Genomic DNA, 27,194 nt, shown 5'->3' with positions numbered 1-27,194 from the left:
ACTTGAGTGAAGTCACTACAGGAAGTAATTCTATGCAGGACATAAAATGGGTGAACATTCTTGCACTGTTTCCTACCAAGAGCACACCAAGTAATACCTGCAACAATAGGATTTTGGCATGTTAAGTGGAGCCTCATTTTTCCCAATGCTTTTTGTTGTTGACAAATACTGAGTGACAAAATTCTTGTCCATTCAAGAGTTGAGAGGTCATGTTGCAACTCTACAAATCTCTGGTGAGACTACACTTATAATATTGTGATCAATTCTGGTTACCACATTAAGGAAGCATGTGGAAGCTATGGAGAGAGTGCAGAAGAAATTATATCAAGGATGTTGTCTGGATTGGAAAATAAGTCTGACGAGTCGTGGTATGCCACAGGGGTTAGTGCTGGGACCATTGTTGTTTGTCATCTATATCAATGATCTGGATGATAATGTTGTAAATTGATCAGCAAGTTTGCAGATTACGCAAAAATTGGAGGCATTGTGGACAGTGAAGAAGGTGTTGAAAACTTGCAGAGGAATGTGGACCAGCTGGAAAAATGAGCTGAAAAATGGCAGATGGAAGTTAATGCAGTCAAGTGTGAGATGTTGCATTTTTGAAGGTAAAACCAAGGTAGGACATACACGGTAAATGGTACGGCACTGAGGAGTGAGGTAGAACAGAGGGATCTGGGAATACAGATAAATAATTCCCTGAAAGTGTCATCACAAGTAGATAGGGTTGCCAAGAGAGGTTTTGGTATTTTGGTCTTCATAATTCAAAGTATTCAGTATAGGAGCTGGGATATTGTATAAGACATTGGTGAGGCCAAACTTCGAGTATTGGATGGAGCTTTTGTCACCAAACTACAGGAAAGACTTCAATAAGATTGAATGAATGCAGAGAAGATTTACTGGGATGTTGCCTGGACTTCCGAAACTGAGTTACAGGGAAAGGTTAAACAGGTTAGTGTGTTATTCTCTGGAGCATTGAAGATTGATGGGAAATTTGATAGAGGTATACAAAATTATGAGGGGTATAGATAGAGTAAATGAAAGTTGCCTTTTTCCACAGAGAGTAGGTGAGATACAAACCAGAGGATGCGTGTTAAAGGTGAAGGGGGAAAAGTTTAGGGGCAACATAAGGGGAACCTCTTCACACAGAGAGTGGTGAATGCCGCATCAATTTAACACGGATGGGAGAAGAATGAAGGTCAATTGACTGGTTGCAGCCCAGTGGGGCTAGGTAGAATAATAGTTTGTCACAGACTAAAAGGGCTGAGGGACCTCTTTTCTGTGGTGTAGGGTCGTATGGTTCTAAGGTTAGCTGAGCTTGGACTTTTCTCTTTGGAGCAAAGGATGATAGGTGACTTAATGGAGGTCAACAAGATTCTGAGAGGTGTAGATAGGTAGACAGCCAGAACCATTTTCCCAGGGTTGGTGCAGGAAATACCAGAGGACATCTGTTCAAAGTGAAAGGAGGAGGGTTGAGGGAGGACAGCAGGGATAAGTTCTTTGCACAGAGAGCTGTGGGTGCCTGGAATGCCTTGTGAGGGTTGGTGGTCAGGGGCTTTTAAGAGACTCTTGGACAGCCATGTGGATTAAAGAAAAATAGGTGATTATGAGGGAAGAAGTGTTTAGTTTTTGTTTAGTAGGTCGGCACAGCATTGAGGGCCGAAGGGCCTTTACTGTGCTGTAATGTTCTAACTTCTGTCTGTATGTTAGCAAACATGGATTCTTAGAATAATTTTTGAGACTTGCCATTTATTTTGACCATAGTTTGGAATTGAATGCTTTTGGATTAAATTTAATTAATTGAACCCACTTTCATCCATGAATATTAATTATTATAATCATTTGCTTTACCTACAAGAATCCTTCTCTCCATGCCATCTAACAAAATGACAGTAGTTTCTCCTTTTCTAAGATAATATTTTAAAACTGGATTGACATCTCCAAATAAAAACTATTGATCTCTTTCCTGGCAAACATCCCCTCGATCTCTGGCGTCCTGGTTCTCTCCCAAGCTGCTGAATGTACTGTTGCAACCCAACCTGCATCTGAGCTGATGAAGCCTGTGTACTATCTTGATAGCAAAGCTGCATTCTAATTAGTGTTTGGCATGGCTAGTGTAACGATATTACAGTACCAGTGAATGTGTTCTGATTTCCTTCACATTCCAGAGATGTAGGGTTAGTAGGTTAATTGGTCACATGCGTATAATTGGGCTAGATAGGTTTGTGGCCAGAAGGGCCTTATACTTTGCTGTAAGTCTGAACTAAACTGTTATTTATCCTGCTCCGAGGTTAAACCTCTCCAATCAGCATTCTCTCTTTGCTGGACCACTGTCTATTTATCCAAAGCAGCATCCATTTACAGCAGCTCTTGGTAAAATCAAGCACATCTTCCTCTGGTATGTCAATTTCATTCCAGTTCTGACTGCCCTTGTGAAATTTTAATTTTAAACATAGCAGTCTCTGATCAGCATCCCTTCACCCCACTACTACCATTGCATTTGGTCTCTCCTTGAAGTGCTGTTGATCTTATTCGTCTTTGAAGTGCCTTGGGATATTTTTTCACTGTAAATATGCCGATTGTTACACAATGAATGGAGTTAAGGCCGATTAAGAAAAGTGTACTTGAAGTACATTTTGTAACATCATGAATAGGATCTCTTGCATTCACTGGGTGATGCCCAGGTTTAATCTTTCTCCCCAAGGATAAGATTCCCAGCAATCTAGCATTCCTGCACTCCACACTAAAGTCTCTGTTTAAATTGAACCTCCATTTGATTCTGGAATGGAGCATCAGTGCCTGACCTCTTAAATGGTGGAAAACCTGGGTATGGTTGATGAAATTTCCTTGAAACACTCTAGTGATTGTGGCCACCAATTGTTTGCGATACCAGACTAGACTAGCTGAAAGTTCTTCATGTATCTATAATTAGTAGCTTTTAATTGATGGTCTTTGTCTGATCACAAGCATTTTTATTCTGGACATTAATTTTTATTCTGGACATTAATCCATCTCTCTCTCCCATCTTGCTGGGCAATGTAATTACCGGGTAGGAATTATGGCGGCTTGCCCACGCGGCAGGCGAACCGGCTCACGGAGTCGCGAGCAAGTTCGGGGCAGATCCGACTGTGAGAGGTCCTGGTGCGGGGAAAGTCCACAGACTGGCAGCTGACATTATTTCCACCTCGCAGGTCACAGGGGCTGTCGGGAGAGGGTTCTTAAGCATGCAGTTTATGAATCAGTAAAGTCAGTTGGTACAACTCACTTTGACGCTGCATGGTTTTTTCACTCGCTGGCCAGCTAGCGTGACCCCAATGGTCCAAATGGGATTTGGACCCAACTATGACCGATCCAAGCATGCAGAATGCAGTTTCATAGAAACTGCCAACTTTCTGGACCTCTCAGATTCTGGTCTGGTTTGAACAGGCCAAAGCCCAATTCCAGGCCAGGCAAATTGTCTCGGATGCCACAAAGTACTATTATATGGTTGGTTCACTCGACAACAGGAAACAGCTGGCCGCATCATTGACTTTCTACACCAGCCATCGGTTGTGGACAGTTATGAAACAATCAACGCACTCCTGACCTGTACTTTTGGCCTCACCCTCCATGAGCGTGCAGTGCGGTTACTCCACTTGAAGATATCCGCCTCCTCTGTAGTGGGATGGTTCATGTGACGATTTCAGTGACCCACACAAAGTAGCAGCCTGTGCAGATATCCTGTGGTACACCAACCAGCATGGCAGGGCCTCCATCGACCAATTTGCTGTGGCTGAGGCCCAGGGCTTCCCCATGCCACCAAGAAAGCCAGTGACACCCACATCAGGGAGTGATCCTAGTTCAGGTTGTTGGTGTTCTTACCACCAAAAGTTACTGCCCACCCTGTTCTTTTCTGGGAAATGCTGGGGCTGGCCGTCGCTAATGGCTATGACAGCTGGCCACCGTGATAGCCTCCTTATGGCACCAGCACTCCAGGCGAAAGTTCTTCTTAGACATAGGGATGGAGGTTAGTGTCTTGCCTCCCTCGAGCTACGACACCCGCACTGGGAAGTCATAACCAGTACTCACCACTACCAACTACAGCAGTATTCTTACATACAGCATGTGAACCATCCTGCTACAGTTCGGTTCCAGCCATTTCACCTGGTCGTTTTCACTGGCAGCAGTGTCGCGGCCTTTACTTGGTGCATATTTCCTCGGGTGCACTTGCCTCCGAGTAGACCTCGAGGGACGACGCCTAGTGAATGCCAAGACCTTCTAGACCTTCTTGCTTGGCGAAGCCAAATTAACAGCCCCACACTTGGACTCAGTGACTTTGTCAGGCAACAAACTTGCCAGAGTACTAGTGGAGTACCCGACCATTATTACACTGCAGTTCTTCACAGACACCCTAAACATGGTGTCCAGCACCACATTCCCACTCAAGGACCAGCACTACATGCCTGGGCATACAGGCTCCCATCCTACAAACTCCACTTCGCCAAGGAAGAGTTCAGGAAAATGGAGGAGATGGGTATCGTATGGAGCTCAGACAGCCCTTGGGCCTCTCCACTGCACATAGTGCCAACGTCGGCTGGAGGATGGAGGCTATGCAACGACTACAGAAGCCTCAATGATGCTACCCAGTGCCCTTCATTCAAGACTTTATGGCCAATTTACATGAGGCATGCATGTCCACCCCAATGATGTTCCCAAGACAGCCCTCATCACCCCATTCAGCCTATTCAAGTTCCTGCAGATGCCTTTTGGATTCAAGAACGCATCCCAGGAGTTCCAGTGGCTCATGGACTTGGTGGGGCGTGGCTTGGATTTTGTCTTCATCTACTTAGTTGATATCTTGATTGTCAGCCGCTCACACCAAGAGCATTTGACGCACCTGCGCCAACTCTGCTGATGCCTGAGTGAATACGGCCTGGTCATCAACCCCGTGAAGTGCCAATTCGGACTGTCAGCCATTGATTTCCTTGGGCACTGCATTGACTGGCATGGAGTGGTTCCCTTGTTGGCGAAAGCCAAGGCCATGCGCCAGTTTTCCAGAGTACAGCCAAGGGCTTACAGGAGATCGCTTTTACCACCGATTCCTACTGCCAGAGGCCTGAATCATGCGACCCCTGTTCAGCCTGATGTCCGCCAAGGCCAAGGAAATCATCTGGGACATGGAGTCAGCAGCAGCTTTCGATCAGGCCAGGGATACCCTTGTAAATGTCACCTTCCCGGTACACCCGCGGGTGGATGTGCTAACTGAGCAGTTGAGGGTCAGTGGAAACCATTCGTATTCTTCAGCTGGAACCTGAGACCCCCGCCCCCCCGCCCCACGGAGCTGAAATACAGTGTCTTTGTCAGGGAGCTGATAGCCCTCTACTTCGCCATCCGGCACTTTCAGTATTTCTTGGAGGGGCAGGAGTCCACAGTCTTCATGGACCACAAGCCCCTCGCCTTCGGATTCGCCAAAGTGTTGGATCCATGATCGGCATGGCAGCAACACCACCTGTCATACATCCCGGAGTATACGCCAGCATCAAACACATCTCTGGGGAAAAAAACTGTCTCGCACCTCCATCCACTTGGTGCATTCCCTGTCCCCAAGGTTGTTCTATGTGGCACTCGCTGAGACAGGAGCTGGACGAAGAAATGTCAGCCTACTGCACTGCAGTTTTGGGACTGCAACTTGAAGATATCCCCATTGGCTCAACAGGCAACAAGCTCCTCTGTGACGGCCAACACAAGCCCATTGTTCCTGCCACTGGAGGTATTCTGTTTTTGACCCACTACATTGTTTGGCCCACCAGTCCATTTGGGCAACCATCCGACTGGTGGCGGATCGATTTGCTTGGCATGGACTGCACAAGTAGGTCGGGAACTGGGCCAGGACATGCAGACACTGCCAGATCTCCAAAGTCCAAAGGCACATGAAGTCCCCTCCCCCTTCAACCCTTCCAGCAGATGCAAAGGAGGTTTGAGCATCAGCATGTGGACATGGTTGGTCTGTTCCAGTTTCCCAGGGGCAAGGTACCTGTTCACGATGGTCCACAGGTTCACCAGTTGGCCATTAGCCATACTGCTTGCTGACATTTCCAAGGAGTCCTGCATGTTTTGGCCTGCCTGGCAACATCACCTCAGACAGGAGGTCGCAGATCACATCCAGACTATGGTCAGCACTGGCACAGCTACTTGGGACCCAGCCGCACCATATCATGGCCTACCATCCACAGTCAATGGCCTATTAGAGCATTTCCACTGGACCTGAATTCGGCCCTGATGGCACGCCTCTGAGATCCGGATTGGGTGGATGAGTTCCCATTGGTGTTTCTTGGCATCTGCCCGACTCCCAAAGAAGACTTAGCCACATCTTCAGCAGAGTTGATATATGGCAGCCTGTGGCACAGAGGAGACACCCGCAGCGGTGCTCACAAGGCTCCGAGAGAAGGTAGGAGCACTAGCTCGTGTCCAAAACTTGTGCCATGGCCCGACACCTTCCTTTGTCCCAAAAGACCTCTGGGTCTGTGACTACATCTTCGTCTGCTGGGGCACATACCAGACTCCACTACAGCGGTCATACGAGGGCCCGTACAAGGTGGTGCGTCAGAATGGAACCACGTGCATCCTTGACGTGAGCGGCCATGAGGAGACCTTCACCATCGACCGCCTCTAGCTGGCGCACCTTGACCTGGAACACCCTGTGACTGTGCCACACCCACGCTGACGAGGTCGGCCACCCAAATGGACTAAAGAGGTGTTGGCCGTGGACTCCGTACCTCCTAACTCTATTTCTGGGGGTGGGGGGGGAGGTGTCATGTGGTGGCTCAACCATGCTACAGGCGAACCGGCTCACAGAGTCATGGGCAAGTCCGTGGCAGATCTGACTGTGAGAGCTCTGGGTGCGGGGCAAGCCCACAGCCTGGTGGCTGGCATCATTTCCGCCCCGCAGGTCACAGGGGCTGCTGCGAGAGGGTTCTTAAATGCATAGTTTGTGAATCAGTAAAGTAGTTGGTTCAACTCACTTTCAACTCTGCGTGGGCTTTTTTTGTTCGCTGCGCGGGTAGTGGACTACAGAATGCTCATTTATTGGACATTTTTTTATGCTTATTGCAGTCAATAGGTTTAGTTTTAGCTGGGGGAAAGTTCTGTCAGAAGAGAAGGATGCTGCTGTGGGGGCTCAGTGTGAAAACCAGACTGACTTCATTTCAAACGTGTGGTTCTGTAACTGAGGATATCCTCCCTAGCTCATCTAATAGAACTGACATAAGGTCTAAAACCATGAACACTACAGTACAGAAACAAGCCTGACAGCCTTTCTAGTCTGTGCTGAACTACTATTCTGTTTAGTCCTGTGACTAACATTAACCACACAAGACCGAGTGCAAGTTAAGCGCTAGTTTTAATAGACTAATATATATTGCTAGGTTTTGCCTATGTCAGAATGGAGGAGCCTAGCGCGGTTGGCTTTATATACAAGGTCGTCAGGTGGTGGCCCCTGGTGACCTAGTGGTATAATAGCTTTTCACCACAAGTCCCAATGACCTGCACCTAGTTTATAGCCCTCCATACCCCTCCCCTCCATGTGGCTGTCCAAATTTTTCTTAAATGTTAAAACTGAGCCAGTATTCACCACTTCAACTGGCGCCTTGTTCCACACTCCCACCACTCTCTGTATGAAGAAGTTCCCCCTAATTTTCTCCTTAAATCTTCCTTCTTTCACCCTTAACCCATGTGCTCTGGTTTGTATCTCTCCTAACTTCAGTGGAAAAAGCCTACTTGCTTTTATCTATGCCCCTCATAATTTTGTATACCTCTATCAAACCTTCCCTCATTCTTCCACACTCCAATAAAGACCAAACCTGTTTCACCTTTCCTTGTAACTCAGTTCCTCAAAGTCCCATCAACATATAAATATGGTCTCAAATTGGAAGACATCAAGGGAGCCATTCTCAGTATAAAGTTGGCCTGGGTAGGGGGTGGACACAGGTTCTAGGCAGGAGAAGATGGAGAGACCCGCAAGCTGCTCGCAGAATTCAGATCCATTTCATTTTGGCCCATCTTTGCTTTCAAGGTTGGCTACAGTCTGGCCTGTTAAGATACAGTTGCAGCTCTGATGAAGAATTTTACTGGATCCAAGACGACCACCTAACCTCTGGATGAAATGTCATTGGGCTGTTAAATGAGCACATGCGATTTAAACTTTGCAATTACTAACCCTGCCAGCTAGAAGAGAGGTTAAATCAAACACATTCATTGTGCCACACATTAATACATTATTTCCCAAATTGCCACAGACTTGATTGAACACAAAGAGCTCCTATCAAACTCTAATAATCCAGCTTTCTTTTTTTTTCTTTTTTCCTTTCTTTATGCAAGGCAACTTTTTGGAAGGCTTTGAATGTTATGCAACGAAAGAGCCTTTTGCTGTATCTCAGTGCACGTGACAATACAGTAATGAATAAATCATCTGATTAGTCACAAATCCAGATGGTCTGGCATCTGGTCTTGGTTCAGGAGTGGAATGTGGGCCTGGGAGTACAGTTGGGGTTAGGCGTGGGAGACCCAGGGTTCAGCATTGAGGATAGGTTTGCAGCCAGAGACTGTATCAAGAATGTTTGTACATTCCCTTCTCCTTTTTAAACACACTGGGTTCATTGGAAAATTTATTATGTGACTGTGTAGCATGCTCACGTAAAAGTGAAATACAAGTTGCTTGGAATTAATAGGAATAACACCCATTCATCAAGAAAACCAGTGAAGGATCTGCTGCTGTAGCACCAAAGGTACTGGATTATCAGCATTTCACGTGTCCTTTAACACAGTGGCCGTTTTCCCCAGGCAGCAGGGAATATAGAGGAGTCGATGGAGGGAGGTTAACCTCGATTTCAGCAGCAGGATCTTTCAGACTTAGCTGCCCACTGAGCAAACGAGATCTTGCCTTTCATCTATGATAATCCAACTTGGTGAGAGGCAGGAACACCATGTTGTAACTGTACAAGACACTGCTGAGACCACACATGGAGCATTATGCGGGATATATTGTCCCAGATACAGGAAAGTTATTATGTTAGAAAGATTCAAAAGAATGTTACTGGGACTGGTGGGGGATGAATTATAGGGAGGCTGGATAGACTGGGACTTTTCTCCCTGGAGTGCAAGAGGCTGATGGATAACCTCAGAGAGGTTTATAAAATCATAATGGGCTGCAATAAGATAAACAGTCACGGAGATATCCAGGAGACTGTGGATGCTGGAATCTGAAGCTAAACACTCTCTACTGGAAGAACTCAGTCGGCTGAATAGCATCAGTGGGAGAAAAAGAATGGTCAACGCTTTGAACCAAAACCCTTTTTGAAAACTGATAAATGGTTTTGGCTTAAAACGCTACCATTCTTTTTCTTCCAGCCCATGAAGTTCAGATAAATGGTCACAGTCCTATTTTCTACGCAGGATGAGGGTAGTGCAAAATTTGTGGGCGTGGGTTTAAGTTGAGAGGGGCAAGATTTAAACAAGACCTAAGGAGCACATTTTTCACACAAAGGTTAGTGGGTTTATGGAACAAGCTGGCAGAGGAAGTTGTAGAGAATAATTGTAATGTTCAAAAGACCTTTAGACAGGTGCATGTATGAGACGAGATGAGAGTTTATCTCCCTACATAAGTTCAATGTACAAATGCACCAAACTTCTGACATGCTGCATCTACATAGGCATGTATGATACACCAGTTACGATAGGATAAATCACTACATATGCCAAGACAAAAAGAGAAAATAAATATTAAGGGTAGCCGGATAAATATTCACAGTTACAGTTAAGTGCAAGAAAGAGTAAAATTTCACTAGTGCAGATAGACCCTTTGGTTGTGCCAGAGTAATTTATGGTTAGGGTTAAGGTAGTACAGGGAGTTTCAAGAGTCTGATGGATGTTGGAAAAAAATATTCCTGTTTGTAGAAGGGCTGGACTCCACACTTCTGTATCTTGTGCTAGAAAGAAGCAGTGTGAAGAGATTATGACTAGGGTGATGGTGACGTTGGCTGCATTCTTGACGTAGTGCCTCACATAGCTGTCAGCTTCGGAATGGAAGTCAGTGCCATGATGGGTTTGACTAGGTTTGCCACTTTCTGCGGACTCTGCATTCTTGGGCACTCGAGTTTTCAAACCAGGCTGTGACACATTCAGTATACTTCACACAATACACCGATGGAAATTTGATAGAGTAGTTGATCTCATGCCAAATATCCTCAGACTTCATAGAAAGTAGAGGCATCAGTGTGGCTTCTTGACAGTTACCTCTATGCACTGGCCCCAGGAGATGTCTTCTGATATATGTACTCCCAGGAATTTGAAGAAGCTCACCTTCTCCACCACTGTCCCACCATTGAAGACAGCTTCCTCAGCCTCTCCTTTCCTAAAGTCCACAATAAGGTCCTTGAGCTTGCTGATGTTGAGAGCAAGATTGTTGTTCTGGCACCACCCAAGCAAATTCACGATCTCCATCCGAAGCTCTAACTCATCATTAATTACCTTGTATTTGACCATCAGTCGGAGAAAGAAAATGGTTGATATTTCAGTTTGGAACCCTTCGTTCCCAAAGGTGTGTGATTTGATCAATGAATTGACCTTTAAATTGCCCAGGTGGTTTAGATGAAATGTAAAATACGAGGTGATGGGATTGTGCGGAGTTGATTAGTAGGCAAGGATACTTAATGGTTTGTGTGGTCTCAGTGGGCTAAAGACCCTGTTTCCAGACTGTATACAATGTGTGATATTAGCTGCAATTTCATTCAACCAGGTAAAATGGTCTCCATTTTGGCACTATAATTTGGTCCAGGGCAATTAAACTCTGCAAATGATGCAAATTAATGTTTTTGATACCAATGGCAATTTCAAAAAAAATACTTGCATTCAGGCAAGTCCTTTATTTCTTTCTTTCTAAATTTAAAGTGTTTAATTGTTAATCAAATAAATGCACTTGATATTCCAGTGTGGAAAATGGGTCCTGGATTTAACTTAAGTTTACAAGGTAAATAACTACTAATTAACCATGGTATCTTTCTCAGATTTAACCAACTGCCCAGGGCAAATGGTGAAGGGAAAAGTAACGAGTAGGATTGTTGTTTACAGAAATTAGCTTGACTCCACAGATGTGTGTCATGGATTGGCGATGACAACTGTGTGTTGTATGAGGGATGGAGCATTTGCAACATTATAAAATGGAGGTCAAGGCAACACGACATACATTATGTTTTTGAAGAACTTGTCATTTTATGACTTTTATTTTGATCAGGAATAGCTCACGATATTCTTGAAGTCCATATTCTGAATCCATTGGAAGCTGCACACCCTCTGCCAAAACTGGCTGTTCCACCAAACGGTTTGGTGGGAGTTGAGTTGGAAAGTGCATTCCACCACTCCCCTCCTCCTCTCTCACAGGAAGGGTTATTTCTGATAAACAAATCCATTTCATTAGATTTGGGACAAAAATTTAATTTTTATTCAGCTGTCAGATAGGCAAGATCAACCCCCGCCCCCCCCATGCCCTCCTCTGGCAAACTCAGCCATGAAGTTCTGTGCAGCGATTCGCATCTGTCCAGAGGAGTATACGGTGGGAGGGTGGCTTTTGCCTTGGAAGTTGTTGAGCCCTGATATTTTGGTCTGTGCCACAGAACACAGGCTGAAGGAACAATCATTTGATCTTGGCCACCCAAGTAGTTAACTGAAGATGCTGTTCATATAATTCTCACGGCCATAACTTCAATCATTACCTAGGCTTTGCAACAGTCCCAGACAGATAGCGCAAGAGATAGGTTAAAAATAATGTTCTTTTACTGGATGCCACTAGAAGATGATTATGGTGAATATTGGAGGTTTAGTTTGCTGCTGTTGGCATTGCAAAATCAGTATGTTGGGATGAGGGCAAGAAGGGGACAATGTAAATCCAAGGTCTGAGAGCTATGTGGAAAGGCTTGTTAGAGCCATAAATGTGTACAATTAGTGAAATGTTGAATGTATTTTTGTTGTCCAACTTTTGCAGGACAACAATGTAGATTTTCTGCAATCACAAGTACCACACATTCTCTACAGAATATTAAGTTTTGCTTTGTATAATATGGTAGCTCAGCAAATGTTCTTGTGCCTATTGATGTTCTTTCGGCTAGAATCCAACCACTGAGGTCAGTGGAATTATTTATTACGAGGGGATTACAAAATACTGCTAATATTTCAGCTTCATGTTACTGTTCACACCCAAAGATGAACTTCTAATTAATTTCCACGTGGTGGATATTAAAAGTAGGGCTAAATATGTAAAAGGATCAGACAATTTTCTGACGTTCTTCTGACCTGTAAACTTGCCATAAGTGATACCACCCATGGTAATTCTCATGAGTAATTACACCAGGAAACTGAAGGTTGCCAGTTCCCTAAGTATCAGTAACAAAAGCCATGATTAAAGGATGTTTATCGTTCAACTATTTTGGGCAGCTTCAGCTGTTCTGTCAGCTGTTCGTGCACTACTAAGGTGTGATTTCTCGGCTATTTCATCTCTTGGCATTAGTATTGGGTTACAGTTTGTACTGACCACAGCAACAAACAACTGTTACTAATGAAGCCAGTAATGTGCTAGTTTACTTAATTTTCTGATGATTTGGGCAGTCTGAGTTTCTTTAATGTTTAGGAAACATGCAATTTTCCCATCATCTTCCACATTGAATAATCCTGTTTAAGGTTACCACCACTGACTTTGGTATTATTTCCAATAATTATCTGTTGAACCTTAAAACAAGCAGCGTTAGCAATTCTTCATGAATGATAAATTGGGTATAAAGAAGTTGGCATCAGGAAGGAGGTGGTCAGGCGTAATCAAAATGCCTGTACCACCTTTTCTCAGTATGGTCATACCTCTGGTATCAATGATAACCCTTTTATATGGGTTGATAATGAGTTTACTGTCATACACATAAGTACAATGTTGTGAGAGTGCCTGCCTCCACCACCTTCTCAGGCAATGAAACTGCCCTTTGGGTGAATAAAATAGAATCTCTCTTAACCTCGTACTCCTCACCTTAACCCTCTGCCCTCTGGTTTTGGACTTCCCTATTATGGGGGAAGATTTTCTCACTTACCATCCAACTTGAGCCTCCCGCAGCCATTGTTACACCATGCAAGTGCACAGGTCCAATAAATCATTTTTTTCAATGGGATCGCTGCACCTGTATGATGCTCCAAGAGAGAAAATGGTCTGAAGTAGGAAGAGACCAAGAAAACAAACATAAGTAAAATAAATATATAATATGGGAAGGTAACCTCTTGGTTATCTCCCTGTCTCATTGTGTGGTCAAATGTTGTTTGCTAAAACTCCCATCAAACACCTTGGGATATTTCACTGTGTTAAATGTGACGATTAAGTTTGTTATTGTCATCAGATCTTTAAAAGAAAGCTCTGGTTATATGAAGTTTTTGATGGGTATCCTCAGTTAGAATCTACTGTAACTTTCATGATCCAGTTGCAGGACATTAGAAGGGATAGATAGAAAGATATGTTCACCCAGTGGATGGTCACAGTCTGGAGCACACTGCCTGAGGGAGTGTCTCCGACAACACTTACAAGGTACTCTGGACAAGCACTTGACTTACCAAAGTAATCACCAAGGCTGCAGTCCAGTGGCTGGTAGCTGGGAGTTGGTGGGCTGAAGAATTTGTTTTTGACTCTATGATTTGCATGAATGCCCTGGCTTTGCCCTAAATGTACATGGTTCACATAATGTTTCTTTCTCAGATAAAATATGCATTGTGAGAAATTGCATGCAATGACCTTGATTGTAACACTAGACATGGTTTGCAGGGAAACATGGTTTATCAGCAGTTCCAATCATTAGACTTCAAAGAGTGTTCTTTTCTGGCTCCAGTAAGCACAAATTATATGTTGAGGCTCAGTTTCAATCCTCAAGTTAAAAACTGTGCAGAGGACACTTTGTGACTGTGTTTGCTGTATTACTGGGCCCAACACTAGACGAGGTATGGGGGAAAAATACGAAGCTTTACTCTTTGCTGCTGACAAATGTTCACTGGAAGTTGTATTCAATTTATAATTGGTGTAACCTGTTATGAGAAATGGATGTACAGTAACAGGCTATTTTGGCCCCATGACTCCATGCCGCCCAATTACACCCAATTAACCTACAACCCCCCCCCCCGGTATGTTTCAAACGACGGGAGGAAACCGGAGCTCCTGGAGAAAACCCACCCAGACACGGGGAGACACATGCAAACTCGTTACAGACAGCGCGGGATTCAATCCATTCCCGATCGCTGACGCTGTAGAGGCATTGCATTAACGGCTATGTCGACTGTGCCAACCCATTTTTATTTAACAAATACTTATTTGGCTGCAACAATCAAGAATTTTTGTCCACACGTGCTTTGGACAATAAACTCATTGTTATTCTGAAGGCTGGCTGCTGGAGAAGAAACAGTTTGATGATAACCCTTGACCACATATCCAAGCATAGTTAATAAGCATGTCTATAAATAAAACCTTGCATTTATGTAGCTTCTTTCACTTTAAGAATCAGAATTAGGTTTATTGTTATGACATATGTCACAAAATCTGTGGTTTTGGGGTAGCAGTATTGTGCATGCCATTCAGAATGTTGTGAAATACTATTGAGCATTATTGTGCCTATTTTCTACGCAGCATTCTCTCATAAACAATAATATAAGATCAGCTGATTATCAGTTCTTATGATGTGGATTGGATGATAAATATTAGCTAGAACACCAGGAAGAACTCCCTTGCTCTGGAAACGGAGTGATATGGATAACAATGCCAACTGCAGGAATAACTGAGATTTCAGTTTAAATCTCCCTCTGTACATCAATGGCATTTTCAACCTAGACTTTTCAGACAAATTGTTGGAATAAGGTTGGAATATGGAGACTATCAATGCATAATGCTCTACCAACAGAGTCACGGTTGGAGAGTAGAAGTGATTATACCTGACACACAGATTTTTGCAGGGTGTCAGTTTTCCTCTGGCTTATAAAACTTTAATGAAACTTCCTGAAGATCAAATGCCCAGGAATTTTCATTTTACTAAGGTTTTAAATTGCTCGACATCTCAAAAAATAATCCTAGCTGCTGCTCCTCAGATGTTTAAATGTCTTTATTCACAAAAGGATTTCAATTTGTTTACCAATTTATAAAAGAAATCACCAAATTAAATTGTTATTTCAGCTGCTTTTAGTAGTTTAGAACTTAGGCGGAAACAAATACAGATCAAATTGGTGCATTGATTTCCATAAAAACATATATTCATTTGCAAATCTGCATGCATGTATTTATTTACAACAAGCAAATGATGTTTCCGGACTATTCAAATTATTTTGATTCAAGGTACAACCATTCGTAAAATGTATTTGTTAAAATAATGCTAACTGTTGGTTTTGTAGCCTCACATGCAACAAAGAGCACAGTTCACATATCAACGTACCTAAGTATTACTCAAGGAAAGAAGGTTTTTTTTCCCCACACAAGATCATAAATTATAATAACTAAGTTATTATAAAAACACAAAGAAAGTTGATAATTTAACAGGGTCCCTTAGTTCTTTGTTTAAACTTTTAAACGGTTGTTCATAAGTTACGAAGATAGACTAATATCAACGTAATTAATAAGAACTTCACTCTTTCCTGCTCTGAACAATCACAGGCTGACAGTGGAAGTACAATCTAACAGGTAAGTGGCAAATCATTAGGAGTCTCTCAATCAAAGAATATGTGAAACTTGGATGTGGCAGTTTGCATTAAAATGGCTGGCAAACTTGGTTAATTCCTATAAATATATATACTTTGCATTGTATTTAATCTCCAAAGACTTTGGAGAAGGCGATCTACCACTCTTCCTTGAGTGCCTAGCAATGTGACTTCAGTTCTACTTCATTGTGGTTGTTTCATAACTTAACTCGGTATGCCTCAAGTCTACCTTTTTCCTGAATATTAATTTAAAAATAAACATACAATTTCAGAAAGTTTAAAGGAGATGTGCAAGACAAATCTTTTAACCAAGGGAATGATAGGTTCCTAAAACGGACTGCCAGCTGTTGTGGTGGAAGCAAATACGTTAGCAGTGTTTAAGAGGCTTCTAGATGGACATATGAACATGCAGGGAATTGAGGGATATGTGGCATGGAGTTTCAGTTTAATCTTGGCACCTTGTTCAGCACATGGGCTGAAGGGCCTGTTCTGACAATTCTCTTCTATGTTCTGACAATGAACTTAAATGGAGTTTTGGGAGCTATATTTAAAATATATTGGTGATGTGACTTTCTTGATTGATTTAGTTTGACATGAATTGTTATGTAATACTACATTATGCTTCAATTGTTGCAGTGACTAATGAGTATGATGGTCCAGTGAAACAATTTATGAACACATGATCTGCAAGCTTGTGTCCTAACCATGCGAACCAAGTTAACTCAGACTCTATTCCCTGCAGCAATCTTCAGGAATCTCCCTTTAGGCTCTGTCAGGGCAGCTAAAGCTGTGTCATGAGTGTGACATGACCTCAGTTGTGTCAAGGATGTAAAAAAAAACCTACCACTTGCCCAAAGGGTCAGAATTCCTATCTTTTTTATTCCTAAAAGCACACCCATGACTAACATTCCAAGAAAGGATTAATTTTAAATTGGATTGCCTCATTTTCGTGACTTGAAAGAGGGAGGTTATTTTGCTTCAGCATTGCTCCCTGCGATGCAAAGATGTTTTAATTGCTTTTTCATTTGTCAAACAAATTGGACTATGGGCTAATGCTTTCCAAAGAAAGGAATTTTTTCTTTCAGCTTTAGGAATTTATTTTTCACTTGTTCAAAATCTGTCCAATATTGACCCACAGGCATCATTTGGTTGTTGGCGGAATATTGGATCACGATGATTCAGAATATAGGATGGAGATTGAGAATATGGTTATGTGGTACTTGTAAAACAATAGAACGTAGACAGCACAGTGTGGGCCCTTTGGCCCACAATGTTGTGCTAACCTTTGTAAGCCTACTCGACATCAATCGAACTCTTTCCCCCACCACCTTTTTATTCAGATGTCTGCTCAAATCTCTGAAGAAGGTCTCTGGCTCGAAACGTCAATTGCCTTTTACTTTCCGTGGATGCTGTGTGACTTGCTGAGTTTCTTCAGCACTTTTGTGTACTGCACTAGACTCCAGCAGGTTTTCTTGTTGGCCTCTATTTTTCTTGCATCTCTAGGTCTATCTGTAAGTCTCTTAAATGTCCCCATTGCCCCACCCTCCACCTTTGCCCCGGGATGCATTCCATGCACCCACCACTCTCTGTGCGGGAGGAAAACAATTAGCCCCCAACATTTCCCCTAAACTTTCCTCCTCTCACCTTAGATGTCCTCTGCTATTGGCCTTTACTGCCTTGGGGGGAGGGGAATGCTGACTGCCTACCCTATATGCCTCTCACATCTCTATCATGTCACCTCTCTTCCTCCGTCACTCTACAGAGAAGAGTCCTCACTTGCTCAGCCTTTGTTCACAAGATATGTTGTCCAATCCAGGCAACAGAATCAAAATCAGAGTTTATTGTCATGAACATGTCATGGAATTTGTTATTTTCCAGCAATGTGGCAATACAAATATTGTTAGAAATTATTTTTTTAAATCAATAAAATTTACTAAAAGCACATCCTGATAAATCTCCTGTGCACATTCTCTAAAGCTCCCACATTCTTCCAACAATGAGGTAATCAGAACTGAACACAGTGTGGTCGAACTAGAGTTTTATAGAGCTGCAACATTATTTCAGGGCTCTTGAACTCAGTCCTCGAGCTAATGAAGGCCAGCACATTACATGCCTTATTTTTTTAAATATATTTTATTTATCATTTTAAATATATAACAATCAAATCCAAAAAATTAAGAGACTCCCTCCCTCCCCTCCTTCATGGCCACACACAAGGCAATTTCTGTTAACTTAATTTGAGATGATCTATCAACCATGATAAAGTTCCCCAGAAGACAAAGTTCTGAATCTACTGGGAAGGTGACTCCCATAATCTTAGTTAGGGTATCATGGAGGTCATACAGAAGGGCCTCACCTTCATGCACTATATACCTTCTTAACCACCCGATCAATTTGTGCAACTACTGTGGGTTTATGGACTTGGACCCCTAAGATCTCTCTGTTTTTCTCCACACTTCTATGAATTCTGCCATTGACCATAGTCTGGTTTCAAGTTCAACCTTCCAACGTGTATTACTTAACATGTTGAACTCAATCTGCCACTTCTCTGCCCAATTCTACATCCTACATCCTATATCCTATTGTAATCTACAACACTCTTCTACATTATCCACAGCACCTTCTGCCTTGTGTCATCTGCAACCTGATTGATGAACCCCTCGACTTCTTCAATCAAGTCATTAAAAAATTACAAAGAGAAGATGATCTCAGACAGATATTTGTGGAATACTAGAGAGTCACCAACCTCGACGCCAAATACATTCTATCCACTATCACCCTCTGCCTTCTGTGGCCAAGCCAATTCCCAATCTATGCAGCCAAAACGCATGGACACCGTGGTTGAAGTAAAAGCTCACAATGCTGGAGAGATTCACCAAAGTGTCCTTTATGTAGCAAAGACAGAGGTACATATCTGACGTTTCTGGCTTGAGCCCTTCATCAAAGTATGAGAAAATGCTGGTGAACGCCAGAATAAAAGAGTGGGGGGAGGGGTGGCATGGCAAGAAATGATAGATGGAGAAGGGAGGGAGGGGACAGCAGTACTGGGGGGGGGGGCGTGGAAAGGCAGGGCTGTGTAGGTGAAAGAATTTGATAGGCAGGAAAGGGGGAGGGGGAAGAAAAGGCAAGCAGGATTAATGGAAAGAAGTGAAGTCAATGTTCATGCCATCTGGCTGGAGTATGTCTAGATGGAAAATAAGGTGTGGTTCCTCCAATCAGCATGTGGTCAGGGTGGGACAGTGGTGTCAAACAACAAGACTTTGTAGTCTTATTTTCAACACTAGCAAGCCTAAGGAGCTTATTGTGGACTTCAGGAAGCAGAAGATAAGGGAGGGGGTTAGTACCTTCATGTTCCTGGACAACCATATGTATTTTCATATAAAATATCAGGGGACTTCTCCAGGGGCTGGCAACCATGACGAAGGTGCACCAATGCCTCCACTTTCTAAGTAATCTGAGGAAATTTGTCATGTCTTTGAATACTCTATTGAGCTTCTTTCTACAGGTGTGCTGTGGAGGGCACATTGACTGGTTACATCAGGACCAGGTTTGGATACTGAAATTCCCAGGAATGCAGAAGGCTGCAAAAAATGACAAACCTAGCCAAGTCCATCACGAGGCACTGACCTCTCTTCCATTCAAGAAATCTTTGTGAGGAGTTGTTTCTGGAAAGTAGCCAACATCATGAAGGACATCATCACCCTGGTCATGCTCTCTTGTCATTACCAACTTCACGCAAAAACCACCGAAACCTGAACTCCAGCATCTCTAGGTTCAAGAACACTTTTCCCTCTACAGTTATCAGCCCTTGTACCTTACTAAAACACTACTCCACATGATTGTGACATCACTTTTTTTAAAACTAACTGCACCTCTGAATATTTATCTATCCTTTTCTATTTTGTGTTTTTTTTTGTGATAATTTTATGTACAATGGCCTCCATGATGTTTTGGACAAAGGAATTATTTTTCTTCCTTTATTTCCCCCTGTGCTCCCCAGTTTTAAATTTGTAATCAAATAATTCACATGTAATTAAAGTGGACATTCCAGATTTTATTAAAAGTTATTTATATACATTTTGGTCTGATCTTCTATAAAATGCAGTACTTTTTATACATCGTTCCCCCATTTTAGGGCACCATAATGTTTGGGGCATTTGGCTTCTCAGATGTTTTGTGATTACTCAGGTATGTTTAATTGCTTCATTAATGCAGGTATAAGAGAGCTAGGCTTGCTTCTAAGCTCTTGATCACCTTTGGAGTCTATTTGCCATTTTTGAACATGAGGACCAGTGTTGTGCCAATTAAAGTCAAAGAAGCCATTGTGTTGCAGAACAACAAGAATAAAACAGTAAAAAAGACACCACCCAAATTTTAAGATGACCAAAATGAACAGTTTGGAGCAGCATTAAGAAGAGTGTACTGATGAGCTCAGTCTAGTCCAAGGAAGATGTCCAATGCTGATGACAGAAGGATTCTCATCATAAAGAAGACAAGTCCCCAAACACCTGTCTAACAGATCAGAAACACTCTTCAGGAGGCAGTTGTGGATGTGTGAATGATGACTGTCCACAGAAAACGTCATGAACATAAATACAGAGGCTATACTGCAAGATGCAAGCCACTAGTTAGCCACAGAAAATGGATGGTCAAATTACAGTTTGCCAAGAAGTTTTTAAAAGGAGCCTGGAGAATTCTGGAAAAAGATCTTGTGGGCAGATGAGACTAAGATTAACCTGCATCAAAGTGATGGCAAGACCAAGGTGTGGAGGCATAAAGGAATGGCCCAAGATCCAAAGCATTCCACCTCATCTGGCGCACTTGTCTTCATTAATGATGTAACTGCTAATGGCAGTAGCAAAATGAATTCTGAGGTGTATAGAAACATATGCTCAAGTTCAAATAAATGCCTCCAAAATCATTGGATGGACCTTCATCCTACAGCAAGACCATGATCCCAGACATACTGTGAAAGCAACAAAGCAGTGTTTCAAAACTAGAAACAGGAAAACTCTTGAATGGCCAAGTCAGTCACCTGATCTAAATCCAATTCAGCATGCCTTCCATATGCTGAATAGCAAACCTAAGGGGACAAGCCTCTGGAACAAGCAGGAGCTGAAGATGGCTACAGTAGAGGCCTGGCAGAGAAGATACTTAGCACCTAGTGATAAGCAGTCATTACATGCAAGGGATATTCAACAAAGTACTAAAAATGACTACATACCATTGCTATGTCCCTGAAATGGGGGTCTATGTATAAAAAGTGCAGAAAATTCTATATGGTTAAACCAAAAGGCATACAACTAACCTTGAATAAAATCTGGAGTGTGCACTTTGTCAATTGTTAATACAAATTTAAAACTTTGGAGCACAGCAGCAAATAAAGGAAAAATATGTCTTTGTCCAAAACTTTACAGTGTGCACAGTATACTTTTTGAAAATAATGATGAGTCGATTGTCATGTACAATATCCATATGCACCTGAAATTCTTACTTGCTGCTTAACATTAATATGCACCTATATTAACATATATTATTTAATGGATTATTTATTAATGTATGTCATAGCTGCAGCTAGCAAGAAGTTGTTCAATGCATCTGTACATTGTGTTTATATGTTTGACAATAAACTCCATCATCATAATCTCCTCAAGGTCCTGTAAGTCAATGAGGCTTAACATGCAATGAAAGAGTCACCAGAATGTGGCCAAAACCAGTTCCTATGAAGGAGTCTGGACTCTGGCCACTCATCACAGCTCTTCATTATGTCAAATATGAAGACTGACTTCATTTGCTGTGGGCTCTTTACAGTGTTACGTTCCTAAGCATTGGTAATAAGTCCCGGAGAGTTTATTATCCATATGCATAAGGACACCTGCACCAAAATTCTTCTCACCTGCAGCCAAACAAGCAAGCACTGAAACAAAGCACGCTGATTTAATCCCTCCATTGTCAGAAGTGAACCCCGTAGGTGGAGGCACGAAGTGGGAGTTAGGGAATTCATGTGCTTATGAGGCACCAGGAGAGAAATTCAACATCAGGCAGCTTGTCTTCTGCGGCAGAGGTGTGAATTGGGGAGTCTTAACGAATAAAGCTCATTTTCCTTCCCCCCCCCCCACAAAATCTGGTAATTGAAAAGATTGATTGGACTGGGAATTCAGTAAGGGGAGTTTCAGCCTGCTTTCTGTGGCAGCAATAAAAACTGAGCATAATTTGAGATTCTGGAGCTCTGGGTTAACAGAACTGTTTGTCTTTCTCTGTTTACACATGAGGTAGCAGAGAGCCATCTGGTCACAGAAATCTTTCAGCTGTCATTTCCATTTTCATACAATTCAGTAACGTGGGCATGGCTTTAACTATAATGGCTGATGTTTCAATTGAAATGTAAAAAGCAAATTATACTTTAATTATAGAACATTAATTTTCCACTGATTTTGATATCAGGAGAAGTGAAAGCTTTAGTACCATGCTGCAGTTTACAGGGCAGTCTTCTATTCTTACTGCATATCTGCAGGTTAGTTCTTAAATTATCTATTCATTCCACAGCTATATTCCAACAGACCAAGATAATTTGACATATGATTGACAAGTGGCGTCAAGTGTATTTTTGTTTCTGTTGGCATCGTTGACAAGAGGGACCAAGATATCTTGATGTGCAATAGACAAGTGGCAAGATTATTTTTGTTCCTTTGGCATGAAATTGATGAGATGACACAGTGAGTAAAAAGCTTGAGTGGGTGAGAACTCACCCCTGCACCATTAACTCGAATAAAGGCCAGAAGTGAATTTTCTATTATTTTGATCAAGGTAGAAAGAAGGGAAGTGAAAGTGTTGAAAGAGTTATTCTGCTGAAGAAGAGTTTCACACTCATCAGAGTACTAATATTGGTGGGTTATTTTTAATTCCAGGAGAATTTGTGTTCTGAGGGTAACCCTGATGAGAGTAGACCATGTTTGTAAAGGTGGATTAACATCTCGGGTATGACCAGTCACAAGAGCTGTGTCGCAACAATGTTTCCTCCTTTGTGGTAACCTGTTAGCTTTGTACATTGTCAGTCTCAGAGCTTCTATTCCTTTGAATGAACGTGAAACGCTGTACAGTAATCTTCTGTGGGGATGAATGTGAGGAAGATTTTCAAGATATTGCCTCGGGATTAGAGTGTCGATCCACAACATTATTCTATTAAGCACAGAACCTTGATTTGTCTCCTCCCATTCTTCTTAAAGGGACATACTGTGGCTGTCTGTCCAATCCTGTCTCTCATTGGGTGAAGCGTGGAATGGAAGAAGGTAATATTTACACCATTGTAATTGGAGATAGTGAGACTGGCATATTGAATGAAACTGAAAAAAACTGGAAATACTTCCCAAACCCTGGCTCACTACTGCACACTTACATGCTTTAAAAGTTAAGGACTGGCTGCATATACTCGGAGATGAATGTAGAGTGGTACAGTAGTAACTGTAAACAAGTGACTGACACAATCTTAAAAGAAAGATTAAATCAATAATGTTACCAAATTGGAAAGTAACTAAACTTTCCTTCACTCCTGTTTGCATCACCCTTGGAATATCAAATTTCTGACAGGTAGAAACTGTAATCAGTCATCTGTTTAGTGCCACTTTCTCCTGTAATAATTGGAGGTGTAACACCTGTCCCTACACCTTTTCAGGCAAGACAGAGCCTTTTTTTCCACTGGCATCCCAGATAATTGGTCGCGCAGTGTCCCAGGATAGGAAACGGTTTGAGCTGTTTGCACTGGGCCACCTTTAACCGGGATAATGACTGCTTTTCCACTGAACACACTCAACCCCGGGGATTGGATAGTCTACCTTCAAATGGAATGGATGTAAATTGTCCTTTTTCCATTGGTTTAATCAGCACACCGGTGTCAGCTGATGCCGGGGATATAAGTAGGGGTAGAGGCCTTACTTTCTGCCGTGATTTGACGTCATTTGATGCCAGCATGCTGATTGTTTTCCTTTTCCACTGGACCCTTAACTGGTTAATTCCTTGGCAAGGTGTCTGTGGAAAAGGGGCTAGAGATTCACATCCCTGCCTACATGCTTCTAATGTGGCATCTTCTACACATCAGCACAGATTTGGAAATTGCTTTGCCAAGCACCTATACTCTGTCCACAGTGATCACCTGGAACTCCCAGTTGTAAGCCATTTCAACTTCCTTTCCCATTCCCATATGACCATTCAAGATGAGGCCAAACACAGACAAACTAATGACAGGTTATATTCCATCTGCATTGTTTACTGCTATCCCTCAGTTAATTTCTCTCCTTCTGATCGAACCAAGTCCTTTTTTCATCTCTCTTTTTTCCAATACTGATTACACCTACTTCCTCTTCCCATTACCCACTCTCTTCCCACTGTCTCCAATCCCCTTCCCCTACTGTCTCATCACTCTTATTTGATTCCACTCTTTACCTTTCACGTTAGATTCCATAATCTACGACCTTTTATTGTTTCCATTAATCACCTCAAGGCTTCTGTTGATATCTTCACCTTTCCCTCAACTCACCTGGCTCCACCTGTCCATCAATCCCTCTACACTCGGATCCACCAATTGCTTGCAAACCCCCACCTAACCTCCATATTGGCTATTTCCCTATTTATATTTGGACCTGATGCAGGGTCTTGAAGCATTGACCATCCATTTGCAATCACAGATGGTGCCTGAGTTGATGAGTTCCCCCAACAGCTCACTTTTTGCTCATATTTCAGCACCTGCAGACCCTTGTTTCACTGCAATGAGTTCAAACCAATAATTAATTGGTTTGGCTGTTTTCCGTTCTCAGAAATTCCTGCAATAAACTAATTTTGAAATAGCTGAGTGCTGGTAAATTTTGCAATGCGTGTTCAGCTCTAGATTTGTAGACATGTTTTCTCACAGTTGGATGCTAGTTTAGACCTCTCTCTCTCTCTCTCTCTCTCTCTCTCTCTCTCTCTCTCTTGGCTGCTCTCTGGCATCTCCTCGTGGCCATATATTACAGCAGAGAGGTGGCTCTTTTCATGTTTTCACAAAGAATCTGTTGAGTAACAAAGACTTTCCTAAAACAGACATGTGGAGCTAACTCAGAGAAACTTTGTATTTCATGGTCTCTTTGCAACATGCTAAGATATTGTTGCTAATATCTTTCCATTTTAAATGACTTCTTTCAGGTAAAAGAATGTATGCAATTTAACTGTATCTCATGTATTGTTTAATGCCTATTCACAGCTGATTAAGTACAGGAAAAGTAGGTATGTGCCACTTCAATTTATAGGTTGTCTAGACATTGCAGACCAAAAGTTTTTGAATGCAGGCAATTCCACTTAACGCGATTTTAACTGTTTCAGAGTTCCATGCCCGTTTAATTCTATACATACTGCAAAACAAATTATATTTGTTTTTTTTTATTATTATATTACATTTATTATCTGAAAACTATCCAAGAACAGATCAAAAAACTTGAAACTCGGCAGACAATTTTTTCCAGTGTTCTTAAATATACTTGAGAGCTTCCAGTTTGGTTCTTTTCCATATGTATTAATTTTTTAAAATCAGATTTGATAAATGGATTGAACTTTAACAAAAGTGCATGGCAGTCTATAAAGAGAGTCATGGATTTCATTACTTGGTTTGGAATGTGCACTTTTGTCTGGAGCTGGACTGCAGACTTGTTTGAGCCACCATTAGCAGACTTGTATAGAACTCCACAACATTGCCTCTTTACAAAACTACTTCCCTTGTATTTTCAGTAGACTTGGAAGTCATCATTGCTTCTGGTGTCTGGTTTTGCTTCAGTGAAGTACTTCAAAGCTTGCCATTATATTAAATGATTGCAGGTTGTTTCATGCCTTTTTGTCTGGATATGGCAGGGACTAGAAAAATCATTAAAATCTCATGCAGTCTGTAAAATATGGAAATCTTCTGAACTGATAAATGCATATCTTAAGTAAATGACTGTCAGGATCTCTGAAGTTAAGTGCTTTGTTCCTGTTTGCTGTCTTTCTCTGTTCCTTGTGTGGTGTTGCAGGATCAAGCATGACTTGTTCCTGGTCCAATTCTGTGGATTCTGAGGTGGCTGATGACACCAGCGATAAGGCAGGAGCCGTCCAAGGAGGCAAACAGGTGGGGATCTTCTGCCATTTACGCAGCACTTCTGTGTGCTCCTGATACATGTAGTGATAGAATTCTACCACAAGGAGGAGTCAGAGATGGAGTGTATGGCATCTTGGGAATACTGTTGCATCAAGGGCTGATTCAAGATGGATGCCTTCACATGATGTCCTGCCTGTGTGTGTTCATTCTTAGTGCTGTTTGCTTTAGTAAATAAATCTAGTTGTTTAAAAATAACCCAAGTTTCTTTATTGTGATAAAAGAAACATTGCATTGTACCAGGAGAGGAAGAAATACCACAGTGTACATAGTGAGTATCATTCAATATCAACAGAGAAAATATGGAGAACCCGACGCTGTAAAATGGACTGGAAATGTCAATCATGAGTGGAGGTTATTTAAACAAAGATTTGTGCTGTACCTGCAAGCAATTGGAATTGATAGCGATCCAGATACACAGAAGATTGCAATGCCACTTACTGTGGTGGGACTTAAAGCTCTAGAGGTTTTCAACACATTTATTTTTGCCAAGGCAGAAGACCAGAGTAAATATGACAAGGTTAAAGAGGTATTTGATAAACACTGTTCACCAAAGGAAAATTAAACCTTTGAGAGGTACGTGTTTTGCTCACGCATACAGCTGAAGGGAGAGGTTTTGAATAATATTTTAACAGACTTGAAATTAAAAGCAAGAACATGCAATTTTGGATCGCTGCAAGATTCAATGATCCGTGATCAATTTTTTTTCTGAATTAATGATAAGAAAGTGAGAGAGAGGTTACTGCGAGAGACAGAGCTTACCTTATGCCAGAGCTGTGATGATAGGCCAAGCCAGTGAAATAGCACATGAAAAATTTGGGTGATGGTGCACACACACACACACACACACACACACACACACACACACACACACACACACACACACACACACACACACAAAATACGAGATACAGGAAACAACAAAAAGATGGAGAGACGTTCGATTATAAACAATGTGGCACTTAACATGCACCCAATCAATGCCCAACTTATGGGAAAGTCTGTAATAAGTGCAAAGGACAGAATCACTGTGCAGAGCAATATTTTCCCAAAGGGAAACAAGACAGAAGTAAAAGTGTACACACTATAGAGGAAACTGCTCTCAGTGATACACTTTATGTGGGCATGGTAGTGCCTGAAGTGAACAGTGTCTAACAGGATAAGTGGACTCAGTCATTACATACAATTGAAACAAATATTCCTTTCAGGCTGGACACTGGGGCAAAGGTCAATTTGTTCTCTGAGCATGACATCAGGACAATGAAGATAAAGCCATTCATCCATACAAATCCTGTACTGCTCAAAGCAGACA

General features: G+C 42.1%; 1 protein-coding gene and 1 long non-coding RNA gene across 17 annotated transcripts in view; one reads left to right on the top strand and one right to left on the bottom strand.

Moving 5' to 3' along the window:
- The window catches only part of LOC138751796 (uncharacterized), a 22,323-nt gene extending 2,802 nt beyond the window's left edge, over nucleotides 1–19,521 (bottom strand). The window contains exons 1-2 of one of the 2 annotated variants that reach the window (XR_011350189.1): nucleotides 19,357–19,521; nucleotides 13,101–13,216 (exon numbers count right to left, since the gene is read on the bottom strand). This is a non-coding gene — a long non-coding RNA (uncharacterized lncRNA). Of the gene's footprint in view, nucleotides 1–13,100; nucleotides 13,217–13,611; nucleotides 13,685–19,356 lie in introns of those variants that run through there. The other variant, XR_011350190.1, reaches the window with a different exon arrangement.
- The window catches only part of LOC138751792 (sickle tail protein homolog), a 689,307-nt gene that overhangs the window by 389,675 nt on the left and 272,438 nt on the right, over nucleotides 1–27,194 (top strand). For 2 of the 15 annotated variants that reach the window (XM_069914593.1, XM_069914594.1), the window contains exons 2-3: nucleotides 22,956–23,018; nucleotides 25,761–25,855. The exons of 12 other annotated variants lie outside the window; for them this stretch is intronic. In XM_069914593.1, coding sequence (XP_069770694.1) covers nucleotides 23,009–23,018; nucleotides 25,761–25,855 — 105 coding nt within the window. In that variant the 5' untranslated portion in view covers nucleotides 22,956–23,008. The remainder of the gene's footprint in view (nucleotides 1–22,955; nucleotides 23,019–25,760; nucleotides 25,856–27,194) is intronic. One more of the 15 variants, XM_069914597.1, reaches the window with a different exon arrangement.

The sequence above is a fragment of the Narcine bancroftii genome, chromosome 1, assembly GCF_036971445.1.
Source record: "Narcine bancroftii isolate sNarBan1 chromosome 1, sNarBan1.hap1, whole genome shotgun sequence".
Lineage (NCBI taxonomy): Eukaryota > Metazoa > Chordata > Chondrichthyes > Torpediniformes > Narcinidae > Narcine > Narcine bancroftii.
This window is presented reverse-complemented; position numbering and strand designations above follow the sequence as displayed.